The sequence below is a fragment of the Dysidea avara genome, chromosome 4 (genome assembly GCF_963678975.1).
Source record: "Dysidea avara chromosome 4, odDysAvar1.4, whole genome shotgun sequence".
NCBI lineage: Eukaryota > Metazoa > Porifera > Demospongiae > Dictyoceratida > Dysideidae > Dysidea > Dysidea avara.
The window spans coordinates 3,509,497-3,523,689 of NC_089275.1; the positions used below are offsets into that span (position 1 = coordinate 3,509,497).

At 38.6% G+C, this 14,193-nt stretch overlaps 2 protein-coding genes and 1 long non-coding RNA gene across 3 annotated transcripts; 1 reads left to right on the plus strand and 2 right to left on the minus strand.

Annotated features, from left to right (window-relative positions):
• Window positions 1-3,268: 3,268 nt before the first annotated feature.
• LOC136254508 (uncharacterized) lies at window positions 3,269-6,443 on the plus strand. The gene is made up of 3 exons (XR_010700525.1): window positions 3,269-4,222; window positions 4,277-4,503; window positions 5,983-6,443. It is a non-coding gene; the product is annotated as an uncharacterized lncRNA (long non-coding RNA).
• A 1,436-nt stretch (window positions 6,444-7,879) lies between these two features.
• Window positions 7,880-8,900, minus strand: LOC136252805 (TNF receptor-associated factor 5-like). The gene is made up of 2 exons (XM_066045378.1): window positions 8,508-8,900; window positions 7,880-7,930 (listed from the first exon to the last, which is right to left on the minus strand). Exons 1-2 carry the CDS (start codon window positions 8,898-8,900, stop codon window positions 7,880-7,882), a joined length of 444 nt encoding a protein of 147 aa, XP_065901450.1.
• A 90-nt stretch (window positions 8,901-8,990) lies between these two features.
• On the minus strand, window positions 8,991-9,518 carry LOC136252807 (TNF receptor-associated factor 4-like). The gene has a single exon (XM_066045379.1). It carries the CDS (start codon window positions 9,516-9,518, stop codon window positions 8,991-8,993), a length of 528 nt encoding a protein of 175 aa, XP_065901451.1.
• Window positions 9,519-14,193: the final 4,675 nt, after the last annotated feature.

Below are 14,193 nucleotides of genomic sequence, written 5' to 3' on the forward strand. Positions count from 1 at the left end.
CGAACCATGTTTGACTTTTGAGTAGGTCCTGATAGTCAGACTTGCATCTTGACCTGCTATGCTTCTCACTTGACTTTGTCTTCATGTCTGTCATGGTCATCATTGCATCATGGATTCCAGCACATTTGTGCATGCTCAAGATCCACTGGAGATGGCAATTCCTCTTCCACTGGTTAGCCCACCATGACTTTTAATGGATCACCTGTTCAATAACCAAATCTGTCTGCTCAGTATCTATTTCTTCAACGGACTGCATGAAATCGTGAACACGTTATGTACCAAAGAAAAGTCATCTGGCAGTTCCAGCATCGACTGCAAGTAAAGGTGGGCACTCTTGGCATAATTAATATGACCAGTTGCAGCAAACCAATTCAGCATTCTGGTGACTGCAACAATTAAGCACAGTTTCTATGTATTCAATATATTGCAACCACAGTTTTGCTGCTGGGGACTGCTCAGCAAGTAGTACTTTATATTTCATTAAAAAGCTTTCCAACTTCAAAATTTCAGCTAATTCTGTTATATCCAAAATCATCATAGACCCTTTCTCAAATCCTTGATTAAATTCATGGATTTTATCTACCTCATTACAATTAAGTTTTTGAACAACATTTGAATTCTCCTTATCACTTTCAGAAAAATGAGGATCACTCAATGCTAATGCATCAACTTCATCGTTTTAGTGTAGATCATCGTCTCTATCAGTTTCAGGATTAGTGTTCAGTTCAGAAGATAATAATGCAGAGATCAACTTATTGACTAATGCTGCTTCCACCAAAAAATAATGTTCACGTACAGCTGTTGAAATTGACAGTATTTGAATAACTGCATTGGGACCATAAGCTATTTCTAATGCTTCCTCTAATTCTGAACCTTTCATCATAGATCCAATGCTACCCATCACATTGTATGAAATCATCAAGCAGATTTACAGCCCAAACCTGTTGAGTCAACTCATAAGCTTCAAGCAGGTTTAAACATGCATCAAAAACTGCTGAGTTATTTAAAGGTTGGTTAACATGTTTTGTTAAACATGTATCTTCAAAGGATCAACACGTTTTTCTTGGATTTTGACGTCTCAAACTAAATTTGGCTATTAATTTTTTTCCCCAAGGACTGGGGACTTTGGATATGAAACATTTGTTTTCTAATGATACCGATATCAGCTCTCTTCAAATTGTTTTCTGGGTACAACTTTAATTCGACTGGATTACTTAGGGATCAACCTGGCCACTATTCGCAGACTTTTAGTGCATAGAATATGGAGTATACTTTTTACCATGCAAAGAAATAATTCATAATAATTTATAATTTAGCAATGGTGTTCAGTTAGAATGTTAAAGCTGAGTCGTAGGTGAAGTTGCTTCAGGATAATTCTATCACAGCAAAAAATACCACATTTCCGGCGGTTATATCGGTACAGGAAATGTCAAGGAAATTTTCTGTTTGAATTTCTGACACATTTCTTGTACTTGTACATATCACCTTTCCAAGTGATTTCCAGTTTTGCAGGAAATGCCACTAACAAAAATGTCAAGGAATATTTTGTTCATATTTCTGGCACATTTCCTGCACTAATACATGCCACCTTTCCAGGCAATTTCCACTCATGCAGGAAATGTCACATTTCCTGGAACTGGAAATGTCAAGGAAATTTTTTGGTTTACATTTCTGACACATTTCCTGTACTTGTACATATCACTCTTCCATCTAATTTCCAGTTGTGCAGGAAATTCCACAACCAAATTTTGTCAAGGAGTTCTTTGTTCACATTTCTGGAACATTTCCTGTACTAGTACATACCACTTGTCCAGGTGATTTCCAGTTATGCGGAAATTTCAAGGTAATTTGTTTACATTTCTGGTGCATTTTCTGTATTAGTACATATCACCTGTTCTGGTAGTTTGCAGTTAGGCATGTAATATAAGTTTGACACATGCCACTTTTACTGTCATTGATTTGAAGTTACTATGGAATTTTAAATTGATATGGTTACACTTCAGCTCAAATTACTGTAAAATTTTGCAATAATTTTATTTTCAGTTTGTACTATGCAGTTTAACTGGTATAGCTAAAGGTAGAATTATTACATGAATATATCTGCATCCACTGAAAATTCTATCACACACTTCACAGTTTTTGTTGTCTTGCAGAATATAGAAATTAACCCATGTACCAAACTTTAATCCCATGATCAATATACCTATAATGTGTAATAACAAATTATTACAGCTTGAAAAATGCTACATGCTGTTTGATATAATAGGTTTACCACAATTTGTAATTGCTAGTAATAGTTAAACAAACAAATGGGTGGCTTTCCAGACACTCTCTATTGAGCCCCATTGGTAACCATGGCACAGAACAAAAACAAGCAACCTATGCATAATTACGTTACTTTGTATTATGAATTACACAGAATCACCATAAAACTAAATATTATAGGCTGTTATGTGTCATCTCACAATAAGCAAAAAATCATTCTATCGATGAGCTGGAACAATTTTCTATACACAGCGAACTGGGAAACTCATCTCCCATACATTTTCTACAGTATCTGTTGGAGCTTCAGCACACACATTTCTACTCTTACCAGAGGAGTACCACTATAACCAGGTCAACACATAATTATGTATACAAAACCAATGAAGCTACCATCCAGTATAGCCACTACTACTGCTACTGGATCATAGCAGTAGTGGCTAGGATCCATTGTGCCACTACAACAGCAATAAAATTTCTGGGATAAATGTATAAAATTCTCACCAGCATACGTATATGTAGCTAACTCAACTCAGATATTTTACTATCAGCAGCCACAAACTATAGGGTGGTCCGTTGAGAGATTATTGACAATGAGTCAATGAAGGGGACTGAATGCCATTAGGAGCTATATTGGCTACAAGAAGTACATGTCTATTTAAGGTAGTATTCCCACACAATTTATCATAGAAAAACGACTCTACATAATGTATGAGTATGACACTACATCAAATGGGGTCGACATTGTGATGTGTGCTTTGCTTTACATCTGATGCATAGTTACTTACATAGAATGCACTTAAAAGATTTTGGTGTAGCGATTTGTCAGTTTCCAGTTTGGCTCAGTGGGAATTGCACATGATGTGTAGCCAAAGCTGATCATACATGCAAAATTCTGTATCTATAATTATATAATCAACTCCTTCATTTATTACAGCAGCTACTACGTGTTTCAGCATGTCTCAGGCACTGAGCCAGATTGCCACAGCACTAATCACCCGTGGGCACTGAAACCATCTCTGCCTCTGGATCCAGATTGCACTACTTGTCCTGAACAATTAAATTGATCAAATCTGATAAGTGTGAACCAAAGTGTAACCGAACAAGACTACCAAGCAGGGCCGGCTCTGGCAAAATAGAGTCGGGTGGGCCACCACAGTTGAGGGTATAGCAATTGTAGCGTATTTTCAAGGGGGTCTGGGGGCAGGCCCCCCTCCACCAGGAAAATTTTTAAAATCATCACTCAAGAGATGTGGCAATCTGAAACGTAATTTAGTTGGGTGCTGACAGTTGCAGGCTGCTCAACAGAATCTTTGAAGTAAGTCTGAGTGTACTGAAGGGCTGAAATGATATTAAGTAGCAAACTCTTACGTGCAATTGTATGGCTTCTCGTACGTTAGTCTGTGCACTAGAATTTAAATTGTACTAATAACCATAGATTATAGCTAGCCCTCTATATAATCTATAGTAGTATAGCTACGTATAAAGCTTAGCTAGCTGTACATGAGGGAAGATACTCTCTTTCTCTTCTAGAGTAAAAGGTTGGGTGGTTCGCAAAGAGCAAGAATTTTAACCGATTGATTTTAACCTCGATTTTACTAAGCGCACAACTTAATATTTTTTCTGACAAAAGTTGAGGCGTTTGTTATGCTGCGCGGGAACATTAAAAATGGCGACGTTGGCAGGTGCTGGCAGAAAGTTGGAGAGAATCGAAGCGTTCTTCTGTGACATAGAGAAAGAGAAGACTCCGCAAGCAAGTAGTGAAATTAAAAAATGCCAGTGAAGCGGCCGTCTCAACTCGAGGGGTTCTGGACTCAAGTCACTACTCGCACATCACCCGCCTACCTTAGCAGCTATAATTCCATATGCGTATGTGAAAAGGAATGGTATTATTGCCACTGCTTCTAATGTGAGGAAACAAACAGGCTCTTCATACTACAACTCGGTGCAGGAAAACAAGGTAGGCATCATTTAGAGTCGCCTAGTCCATTACACAAATATTTGTTATATCCAGGTTATCAAAATCGCACTCATCAATAGAGTATATAGTATGTCTGGAGATAAATATAGTGTTACTCGTCAGCAGAATGTATCACCAGATGTATTAAGCCTTGCCAAGATGGTGAACATCATTAAGACTATAGCACCTGTTGAAAAAGTCACTCGGACCTCAGGATGCCAACCTACAATTGAGTTTGAGCTGTTACTGAATATGTCGTTGATGTGTCACCTGGTCTGTAGGTGAGGTTCTCTTTTGTGATTACAAGTCTTGTTTGTAATTATGTGTTTATTTGTTTGTAGTATGTGTTTATTCTGTGGTGTATCATTAAACAAGGCCACAAACAGACATCCTGTTCAAAATATGTGTAACCTTATATCCATTGCTCATATCTTGCCTACAGTAATTGTGCTAAGTAGTACCTTGAGTAGTATGTATGCATTCCCAGGTGCATTTGGATTGAACATAATACCACACAGTACTTTACCATTATTTGTAACTTGATTTTAGAAAGTGATCCAGATTATACACCAGGGGAAATTGAACAACCACCTCTAGTCGGTAGCTACACTATCAAACTATCTGGCAATTTTGATGCTCAAAACTGGTTTCTTGAGGTTATGTTTTCTGGGTGTCCTGTCAGGCTCTAGTCACCTTTTCTGGCTTTGACACGAGGACCTCGCTTCATGAGAATCAGTGGTAGATGGCCTTCAACAGTCAGCCAAAGATTTTGGTATTGATTCTGCTGTATTTCAGCCACTTAAGGAGCTAGTTTTCAAGAATAGCTGCCAACCTGCTACAAATAGGCCTAATGTATTTTGTGGAGTGGACTCACGCTAAGCTAGAAACAGCTTCTTAACAATTATGCAGGCGTTTTCTAGTTCTTGTACCACTGTAGACACTAATGTCAAGCTAAAACTACTGAAGCTGCTCTTCCTACAAAGTCACAAATATCGCATGTGCACTAATTTATTAGAATATTTACAAGACGTTATAATAGTGCATAAATAGTTTAGATATAGGCTACACATAGCCTTTTCTACACAGTCTATATAGTGACAACATATTTGTAGATCGGTGTAAACTAGCTTAGCGGGCAGCATTAAGCGGATAGCGCAATACTAACTACATCGCTAAGTATTTACTTCTGGCCATTCACAGTAGCCTATCTGCTAGTACTAAGCAGTAAAGCAGCAAAGGAATTAATCCTACGCAACTACAATAGCCTCCACCACTGCTAGTATGCACAAGTTCACATGTTTTGTAAACATTCTATTAAATTAGTACATTCGCGAACTCTGTGACTTTGTAGGAAGAGCAGCTTCAGCAGTTTTAGCTTGATAATGGTGTTTCCAGTGGTACAAGAGCTAGATAATGCCTGGATAACTGTTAAGAAGCTGTTTAGCTTAGTGCATGAGTCCAGTCTGCGAGTCCAGTCTGTGAGTCCAGTCTGCGAGTCCAATCTGCGAAATACAGTAGATCCTACTATTAATGTGTTTTCTATGCATAGTATTAATGTATTCAGTTTTTCATATTTGTTGGCCCTGACCACAAACATTTTTCATATGGCTACACTGGATCTGTTTTCAGTAATTTTGCATCGTTTAACTTTCTTAAATGTCCAAGAAAAACAAAACAAAATAGTTATATTGTAGTGTAGGTTGCATTTTTTTGTTAATGTGCATTATACCGTGCATTCAGTTACATTATACAATTTGCAGAATCTTCAATAAAGTGGAGCAGCTGTAATATGCCGAACTTAAGGGCAAGGTGGAAATAGCTATCAATCAAGAAGATATTAAGTGACATCGACACACCAAGAGAGCAGAGAGACATCTAGCAAGGAGTGACACGATGGGCTAATGAAAGTTAAAACTCAAGCTTAAGGAGCAAACATGCTGATATGATGATAAAGATGGTAGTCAATTAAACAGGTTCAGCCCAGGTGATCACACTTTGTCCCAAGCAAAAGAAGTTTTCGTGATGGGTCACCAAATCTGATATATGGTACTGTATTATGTGACTAACTTGTAGCTATACTATACCCTTGTAACTGCATGTGTACTTGTATATAATGTAGTACCATGTAGATATTATTGTTTACAGTTTTTATCACATGTAGAAGTTTTTTTGATACTATACAAGAAATGTATTTGAAATTTCATTAATACTGTATATGAGAAATCTGTTGGAAATGTCATAGATATTGTATAAGGGAAATCTATAGGAAATTTCATAGATATTGTATAGGGGAAATCTATAGGAAATTCCATAGATACTGTATAGGGGAAATGTATTGGAAATTTCATAAATACCTTATAGAAGAAATCTGTAGGAAATTTCATATGTCCAGTGCAGGAAATCTGCAGGAAATTGTGCCCTATCATGTAGTAGGAAATGTACAGGAAATTTGCAAATTTCCTGTACATTTCCATCTCCTGGATATGTGCTGGAAATGTCACCTGTCCTGTAAATTTCCTGCACATATCCTGCTACAGGAAATGCCACTTTTTTTCCTGTGTATGTAGACAAGTAAGGTTCTAAATAATCACATTCTGTAGTCTATTTATCTATTTATTTATGCTGAAGATCTGTAGGCCTCCAGCCTATTTTAAAGTTGTTACAGAAAGTATGCTTGAAAAGATGAAATAATCCATGACTGGACCTGGGCAGCCTCGAACCTGCAGCCACTCACTGTCAATGTGACAAATGACAAATGAGAGTATACACAGGATATCCTGTTCTTCGATCAGATAATATAGTATAGCAACAACAGTTTTCAGTGTGCTTCTGAGTAGGAGGAGGGATGGAAGAGTACTGTCTAAATGCATATGAAAACAATTATTATTCACTGCCTTTAATGCTATTATAGTTATACTATTGGCAAGAGTTAGTAAAATAGTGGAGAGGAGAGTATCTAACACAATACAGAGCCTCTACAGATGATTTAGTGTGATTCAAAAGGATTCCTCTGTAAAACTCTGTGATTTGTAGTATATTCTATATGTGAAGATTTTATTCATTACATCATAGCTCAGTTTCTTTTTTCTGCTAGTGTGCACTTGTTAACACGTCTGAGAGAATCCCTTTGAATCATGATCACACCAAATGATTTGTGGAGGGTCTGTGTTGTGTTAACACTCTCTTCTCCACTATAGTAGAGCAGTGCAGCACCAAAAAATGAGCACTTTGTGATACAATTATGAAACTTTCCACAATTTGCGGTGACATATGTTCTTTGATATAGTGCCATTATAGATTTGACCTTTGGTGACCTTTACAGCATTTTTTCATTGAAAATTAATCATTTTGTCTTTATCTTACTTTACACTATTAAAACATGGCATCAAATTAAAGGTATTGATAAGAATTATATTGACTTTGTTTGAAGTTAGTATCTCATTCCACTACAAAGTCATGATCACTTTTATAAGTCTTAAAATTCTCTGCTCTTAGCCAAGTGTAAATTACTAATGGCAAGTAATTCATAGAATTTCATGACTAATATCAAGAGTTCATAATATTTGTATGAGGAGAGTATCTAACTGGAGTAATTTCAGCAAAGGCACTGCTGCAAGTAACACCTCAGGCTTCTCTTAGAAGAAGGGCTTGACCTTATCAACACCAATCATCACCTATCAACAGTTCTCTGTCATCAGTATGATCAGACTAGAAGTGTACATATGATCAAAGGTGAGCTTATAGCAGTGTGTTTGTACAGGCCATACTGGCAGTTAGACACTCTCCCCCATACAATTATTATGAATTCTTGCTAATATAAATGATGAAAACTTTGGAATGCAATCACTTATTGACTTCAAATAAAAGCCAAATGATTTGTTTTAGCAGCACCTTTAATTTGAAACTGTTTAATGATTCCTCAGTTAGATAAGACTAAAACAATGAATTTTCAATACAAAAATGGCAGTAGCTAAAGGTCAAATATACGATGGCACTATATCAAAAAAATGTCACAAGGAGTACAACATATATGGAAAGTTTCATAATTGTATCAAGTGCACAATTATCAGCCACTCATCAAGTTAATTTTTTAGCCAACCATAGGTTGAGAATTAAAAGTGCTATACTCTTACTAGCACAGACTATTATAAAGTTGTGAAGATACAGTTATTGGAAGTAAAGCACAACAGTATAAGAAAGTACTGTACAAGTGGTATATATGGAAATGACTATGTAGACCTAAAACCAAAGCTATACTGTACATTGAAGTTTATAGTTTGCTAACTTGGAGGAAGATACAGTCATCTTTGAGATATTGGCATGTGGAAATGACCTTATGAAGGTTTTCCTTCGAAATGAACCGTGGATATCCCAAACCAGTTCCAACTCTGTTACCATCAGTCACTCTACCAGCAACATCATCATTATGATCATCATACACCCACGCCACTGAATAATGCTCACAGTCACTGAGCTGGTTCAACAGTTTCACTTGAAATTTTCCCCTCAGTGGCCATGTTAGCTCATCATCATATGCACCCTTCATGAGGTACAGGAACACTGACAAGTGAGTACCTTTACCATCACCATTACCAGCAGGATCGACACGTAGACACAACTGGTATCCTTTGTCATGTGAATAGAAAGAGTCACTGTACCTTTCAAACTGATTGCTCATTTCCTTAGTGAAACTAAAAATACTTATAACTACTGGACACAATTGGTCACCTGATTTAACAATTGTTGTCATGGCTGTTAATCTAACTGCCTATTTCGCTGTTGCAATAGTTGATGCTGCAGCTGTGCCAGTAACGTAACTGGGGAAACGTCGTTCTTGTGAAGCAACTGTCTGATTTAGTACAACCATTACTGTATCAATTTTCTTTAGTGCAGTATTGAGTGTATCCCTAGTCAAAAATAAATGTTTCTCCATCTCTACTGTCTCATGTTCTCTCTTCCTCTTACGCATCATCCTCTCTTCACACCCCACATTGTGATACTCACACTGGACCATCTCAAGAGGACACTCATTCTTATGTGCTTCCATGTCTTCACGAGGAATATTCTCAACCCAACAACTGTTGGGACAGGGTAGTGGATACTTGGGACACTTTTTCTTATGCTCTTCCTCAATAAACTGATGTTTTCCTGTAATGTGGCAGTAGTGACAGTCAACCATACGATGTGGACATACAGTCTGAACATGCCTGGTTAAATATCGTCGCTGTAACACCTTCTCACATTTATTTAGACATTGTACCATCTCAAGAGGACATTCCTTCCTGTGTGCTTCCATATCTTCACGAGGAAAATATCGAAGGGTACTTACAAGACCAATTGCACGACATTTTGCACTTTTACGAATTACCGTTGGACAAGAAGCTTTGCAATTGTTAGGGCAGGGTAGAAGAAGCTTGGGACACTGTTCTATGTGGTCTCCTTCAATAAACTGTCGTCCTCCTGTAACGTGGCAGTACTGACACTCAACTTGACGATTTGTGACTGGATCTACGAAAACCGTTCTTATCGCCCAAGACAGGAAGTTTGATTTGTTCACACAAACACAAAGCTTAATGAATGCACTATCAAGTTTCACTGCCACAGTCCACCAGAGTAAAGTGGTCTGCTTTTGCTGGCTGCTTTGATGGAGCCCTGGCCAACCAGGAGATGGCTGTGTGTGGCTGTGCAGCTCTGTGGTGTTGGACAATGACCTGTGCTGTAAATTTCCTTTCATTTTAGCCAGTTCTGAGCCCTGAATGGCCTATAACTTGGCCTAATTCATCCCAGCACGTCTCTTCAATTTCTGAACACCATCTTGCTCGCCTTCCAGGGCCCCCGCCTCCCACCCTTCTGGAGCTCGCCTGATACAGACAACCTCGGTTTAAAAACTATCTAAAATGGCAGGAAACTTAGTTGTTGACTACTTCTTCAGTGGATGATCAGGAAGGTAAGAAATTGTTGTGAAACGTGTGAAAATTTGGTATGCGTAGCTACCACCATTGGCCAGCTACAACACACAGAATATTTAAAACCAACGTTTCTTGATACTTTTAAATGGGCGATAAGACCGGTTTTCCCAGAGACAGTCACATTTGAACATTCAGTCTCAACATGACTAGACAGTTATTGTCGTTGTAACATCTTCCCACACTCATCGGAACACTTCACATCTTCAAACCGACAACCATCATTGTTTCCAAGGTGATTGTTGATGTCATTCAGTTCACCCTGCCACTCACAACCTCTTTCCTTGTTAGTACACATCACATGAAGACTCCTAATCTCTCGATCAGCTTGTTTGTTTATGACAGTGATAAAATCTTTGTTGTGGCAACATGGGCATCAGTTTGCAGTTTTCTTAACATCATCCAAACAAGATTTACAAAAGTTGTGTCCACAACATCCAGTTAGGTAAGGGTCTCGACAAGGATGAATACATATGCTACACACATATCGATGATGAGGTGTGTCAATGAATGTATACTCAAATCCACCAACTTCGCTGCTAGTCTGGTGGCGCCCGCCCCTTCGCATAGAGTAAGGGTCTGGTATGCTTAGTATCACCGAGTTGTTCCAGAGGAATTTAATTTGAATGTAATGACGTAACGAAATGGCCTTAACGGAAGTGCCTCACCCAAAACTGTGGCAGAGATATTGAACTTTCTTCGCCTTTACACAGGCGAAAGTGGATTGGTCTACTTTTATAAGACACATGTCTCCCTACCTAGGAAATCAGAGCGTAACATGGTTTTTTCGCGTATCAAACAAGGCGAAAAGTCCTTCCCAATATAACACTTTCTTCTTTATTAGCTAACTCCTTTGTTTCTTCAGTACTGTTAAGGCATTTGATTCCCTTTTGACGTCAACATACACAAAAATGCGCTGATTAAACGTGGAGCGTTCTGATAGGTTGCACCAGATTTTGGTAATCCGCAGGGGCGTAGCTAGCCAGAAGGTGATGGAGGGGCAGGCATGCCCCCACTAAACACTCAAAATCATTCATGATTGCAAAAAAGGCTAATGACCCAATGGTGGGCTAGCCAACATAGGGTGTTGTATTATTACAGCTTAAATAACTAGCTACGTAACTATTTCAGTACTGACTGCTTCCAATCGAGGTAGCTATATTCGTCGAGCATCATCGCACGTGCCACAACTGTACTCCAACAAATTCATCCACAATCCCGTAGAGCTAATACTTTAGTGCAAATACAGGTTACTTTACGTTAGCCACAGCCTGTGCTGCAGTCCTAGCACACTGCTGACAGGATGACGTATTCACTCACTTCACTAGGCGAAATTCAAATGCCATGTATTGCACGAAATCCCACCTGTCTTGGTAGCAGAACTTGTAAGCTTGATTGATCCACCTGACTGACTGACTGACAAAGTAAAAACAGACTGCACTGCCGTACGTACAAAGATCCAGTGTGATCGACTCGATAAAATAAACTTGGTACATTTATTTAGCTAACACTTTATCATCTCGTAGGCAGTAGGTTCGTAGCGTCAATTGGTCTCCTTTGTCACTTGTGAGTTGTGACTCCTGCCGCGGAGAAGCGGGTCACTCTTTTTAGATTCAAAAATGTTCTATCACGCGAGTAATCTAGGCTAAATATAGAAGTATGTCTCTAATATTTTCGTTTGATGGATCCACGAGCGAGTTGAATATTGTGTGTGCGCATTCACTAGCAACCCCTGGTGATACCGCGTAGTAGTGTACATAATTTACAGTCATTTGCGTGTCAGTTTAATACTGGTAAACTTGTGACGAAGGTTTTAAAGAAAGAATCATTTAGTGATGGGGGGGCAAATGCCCCCCCTTGCCCCCCCCCTTAGCTACGCCTCTGGTAATCCGGTACAACTCCACTATAGTAAGCATACCAGACCCTTAGATCTACTCTTTGCGAAGGGGCGGGCGCCGACAGACTACTTCGCTGCATGACGAGCTCCTCCCGTCTGCAACCGCCATCTTGCCACCTGGTAGCTATGCCTTCACGACAATTCTACGTTTTTAAAAAACGTGACAAAAAGACCACATATAAAAGGCACAGATCTTACGTACTTGTCTTGTGTGATCACAGGAAAACAGACAGAGATATCGGACCACGTGTCACCTCGTGTTCACGTAGTAGTCTCCCTGGTAGTCTCGTGCCCAGACCAGCTTTTTTTTGTGGGGGCGAAGAAAAACGTTTGTGTAGCTGAAATAGTTTTGTGCAGCCAGATCAGCAACTTTTGGGGATAGTTGATTAGTGGTGATGAATGGCAAATGCCTGTTAACGAAGTGAAAATGGAAAACGGCGCGCTTTGGCTTGCAAGCTCTGCATCCAAAGCACGCGAGCCATAGACTATTTGCTATTCGTCACCACAAATTTACCTTTTTGCCCCCCTCCCCCTCCCCCAACACACACACACGCGCACAAAAGCATGAGACTATAATATGTTCACGTTGAGCTGAATCCTGAAAAACAGCTAAAAAGTAAATGTGGATTTTTTCTCAACAGAGTTAACATTTCAGCCAACCAGATGATTATTGGTAACAGCAAAGGTGTCAACAACAGACACGTATGGTTTGGTTCCATTACAAGTTCGGGAAAGGGCTGTAATGGACACTGTGTTTGTATGGATTCAACATAGGAAATGTATTGTGAAAATTTTGATTGGCCGTAAATATTATGTCAAACATTTGAACAAAAAGATTATAAAATATTTTTAGCGGGTCAAGCAGTGCTACAAATGAGCCAAATTCAAGATCGTGAGTAATTGCATCCATGAGTTATTAAATGTTTTTGAGGATTCAGCTTAACGTGAACATACTATAGTGTTCACATAAGATCACGTGAACGCAACCAGGATCACGTAATTTTAATTGTAGGTTCTGAGCTAGTCATATCGTTCTGAACACGGCTGTTTACGCCTGCAAGCCTATGCAGCAGCTGCTACAAAATTAATCAACCCTTCTGCGATTCGATTTTCTCGACTTGCACAATTTTTAGGCTGCCTAAATTACACTCTAATAGAGCTCACAGAGAAAAACCAATGTGCAGGTCATGCGAACATTTGAATTTTTCCTGTAGGCCATTAAATTGTCATGAAAATTAAAACTCTGTATAGCTAGTTAGCTAGCTCAGTATGTTTTGAAAGTGTCAATTTATCATTAGTAGCTTAAGTGATTGCTAATAGAAGCCTAAATCCAAAACATCATAATGTATAGTCAAGTAAGGAGCTACAAGTATAGTTGCTTTAGAATGATCCTTTAATTCAACAATCAGTTACACAATTACATCCGAATGTATTTTTTTGATATGCCAGCTTATTTTGTGCATGCACATAGCTAACAGTATATACAGAGGACAATTTTGGCCCACACATTGGTGTTTTTTGTAGAAATACATGATTTTGTTTGGTCAATTGTTATTGGTATTCTACGAGTACTTTTGATATTTAAATTTAGCAGTAGACAGATACAAAACCCCTGTATAATATGGTACATAACTAGCTGCTGGTGGAGTCTATCAGTAGAGCCTGAAGGAATGGCAAACTTCATGTTAGGTTGGCATTGGTTTCTTCTTTGCCTTCGTTACTTATTATATTCATGCAGTTTCACATTTATAAGCTTGAGGTGAGTATACGTGGTGCAGTGGTATATAGTGCGGGTCTAATTCCCAAAGCTGACTGCACTGCTGTGCCTCGTTTGGGGTTTCATAGTTTTTGATTAAACTAACTCTATGTAAACTGTCTTTTATTTTATAGATGTGTTTTTCACAGAATATGCTAATAAATCTGCCATACATGCAAAGCTCACTAAGGATACTCTGAAAAGTGTACAGGTTGATAATCGGGTTACTCATCCAGGTTTTTCCATGCATGCATAGGCAGCCTGAGGTTTGACTATTTATGATGCTGGGGCAATAATGTACACTTTAGCTACAATAATTTTGTTTACATGATGGTAGCACTTTGAGAAATTA

Coding starts and splice junctions, on each gene's coding strand:
- LOC136252805 (XM_066045378.1), bottom strand. CDS start 8,900: ATGAGCAATCAGTTTGAAAGGTACAGTGACTCTTTCTATTCACATGAC. Junction 7,931..8,507: donor ATGACTGTATCTTCCTCCAA/GTTAGCAAACTA, acceptor GTACACTTCTAG/TCTGATCATACTGATGACAG.
- LOC136252807 (XM_066045379.1), bottom strand. CDS start 9,518: ATGGAAGCACACAGGAAGGAATGTCCTCTTGAGATGGTACAATGTCTA.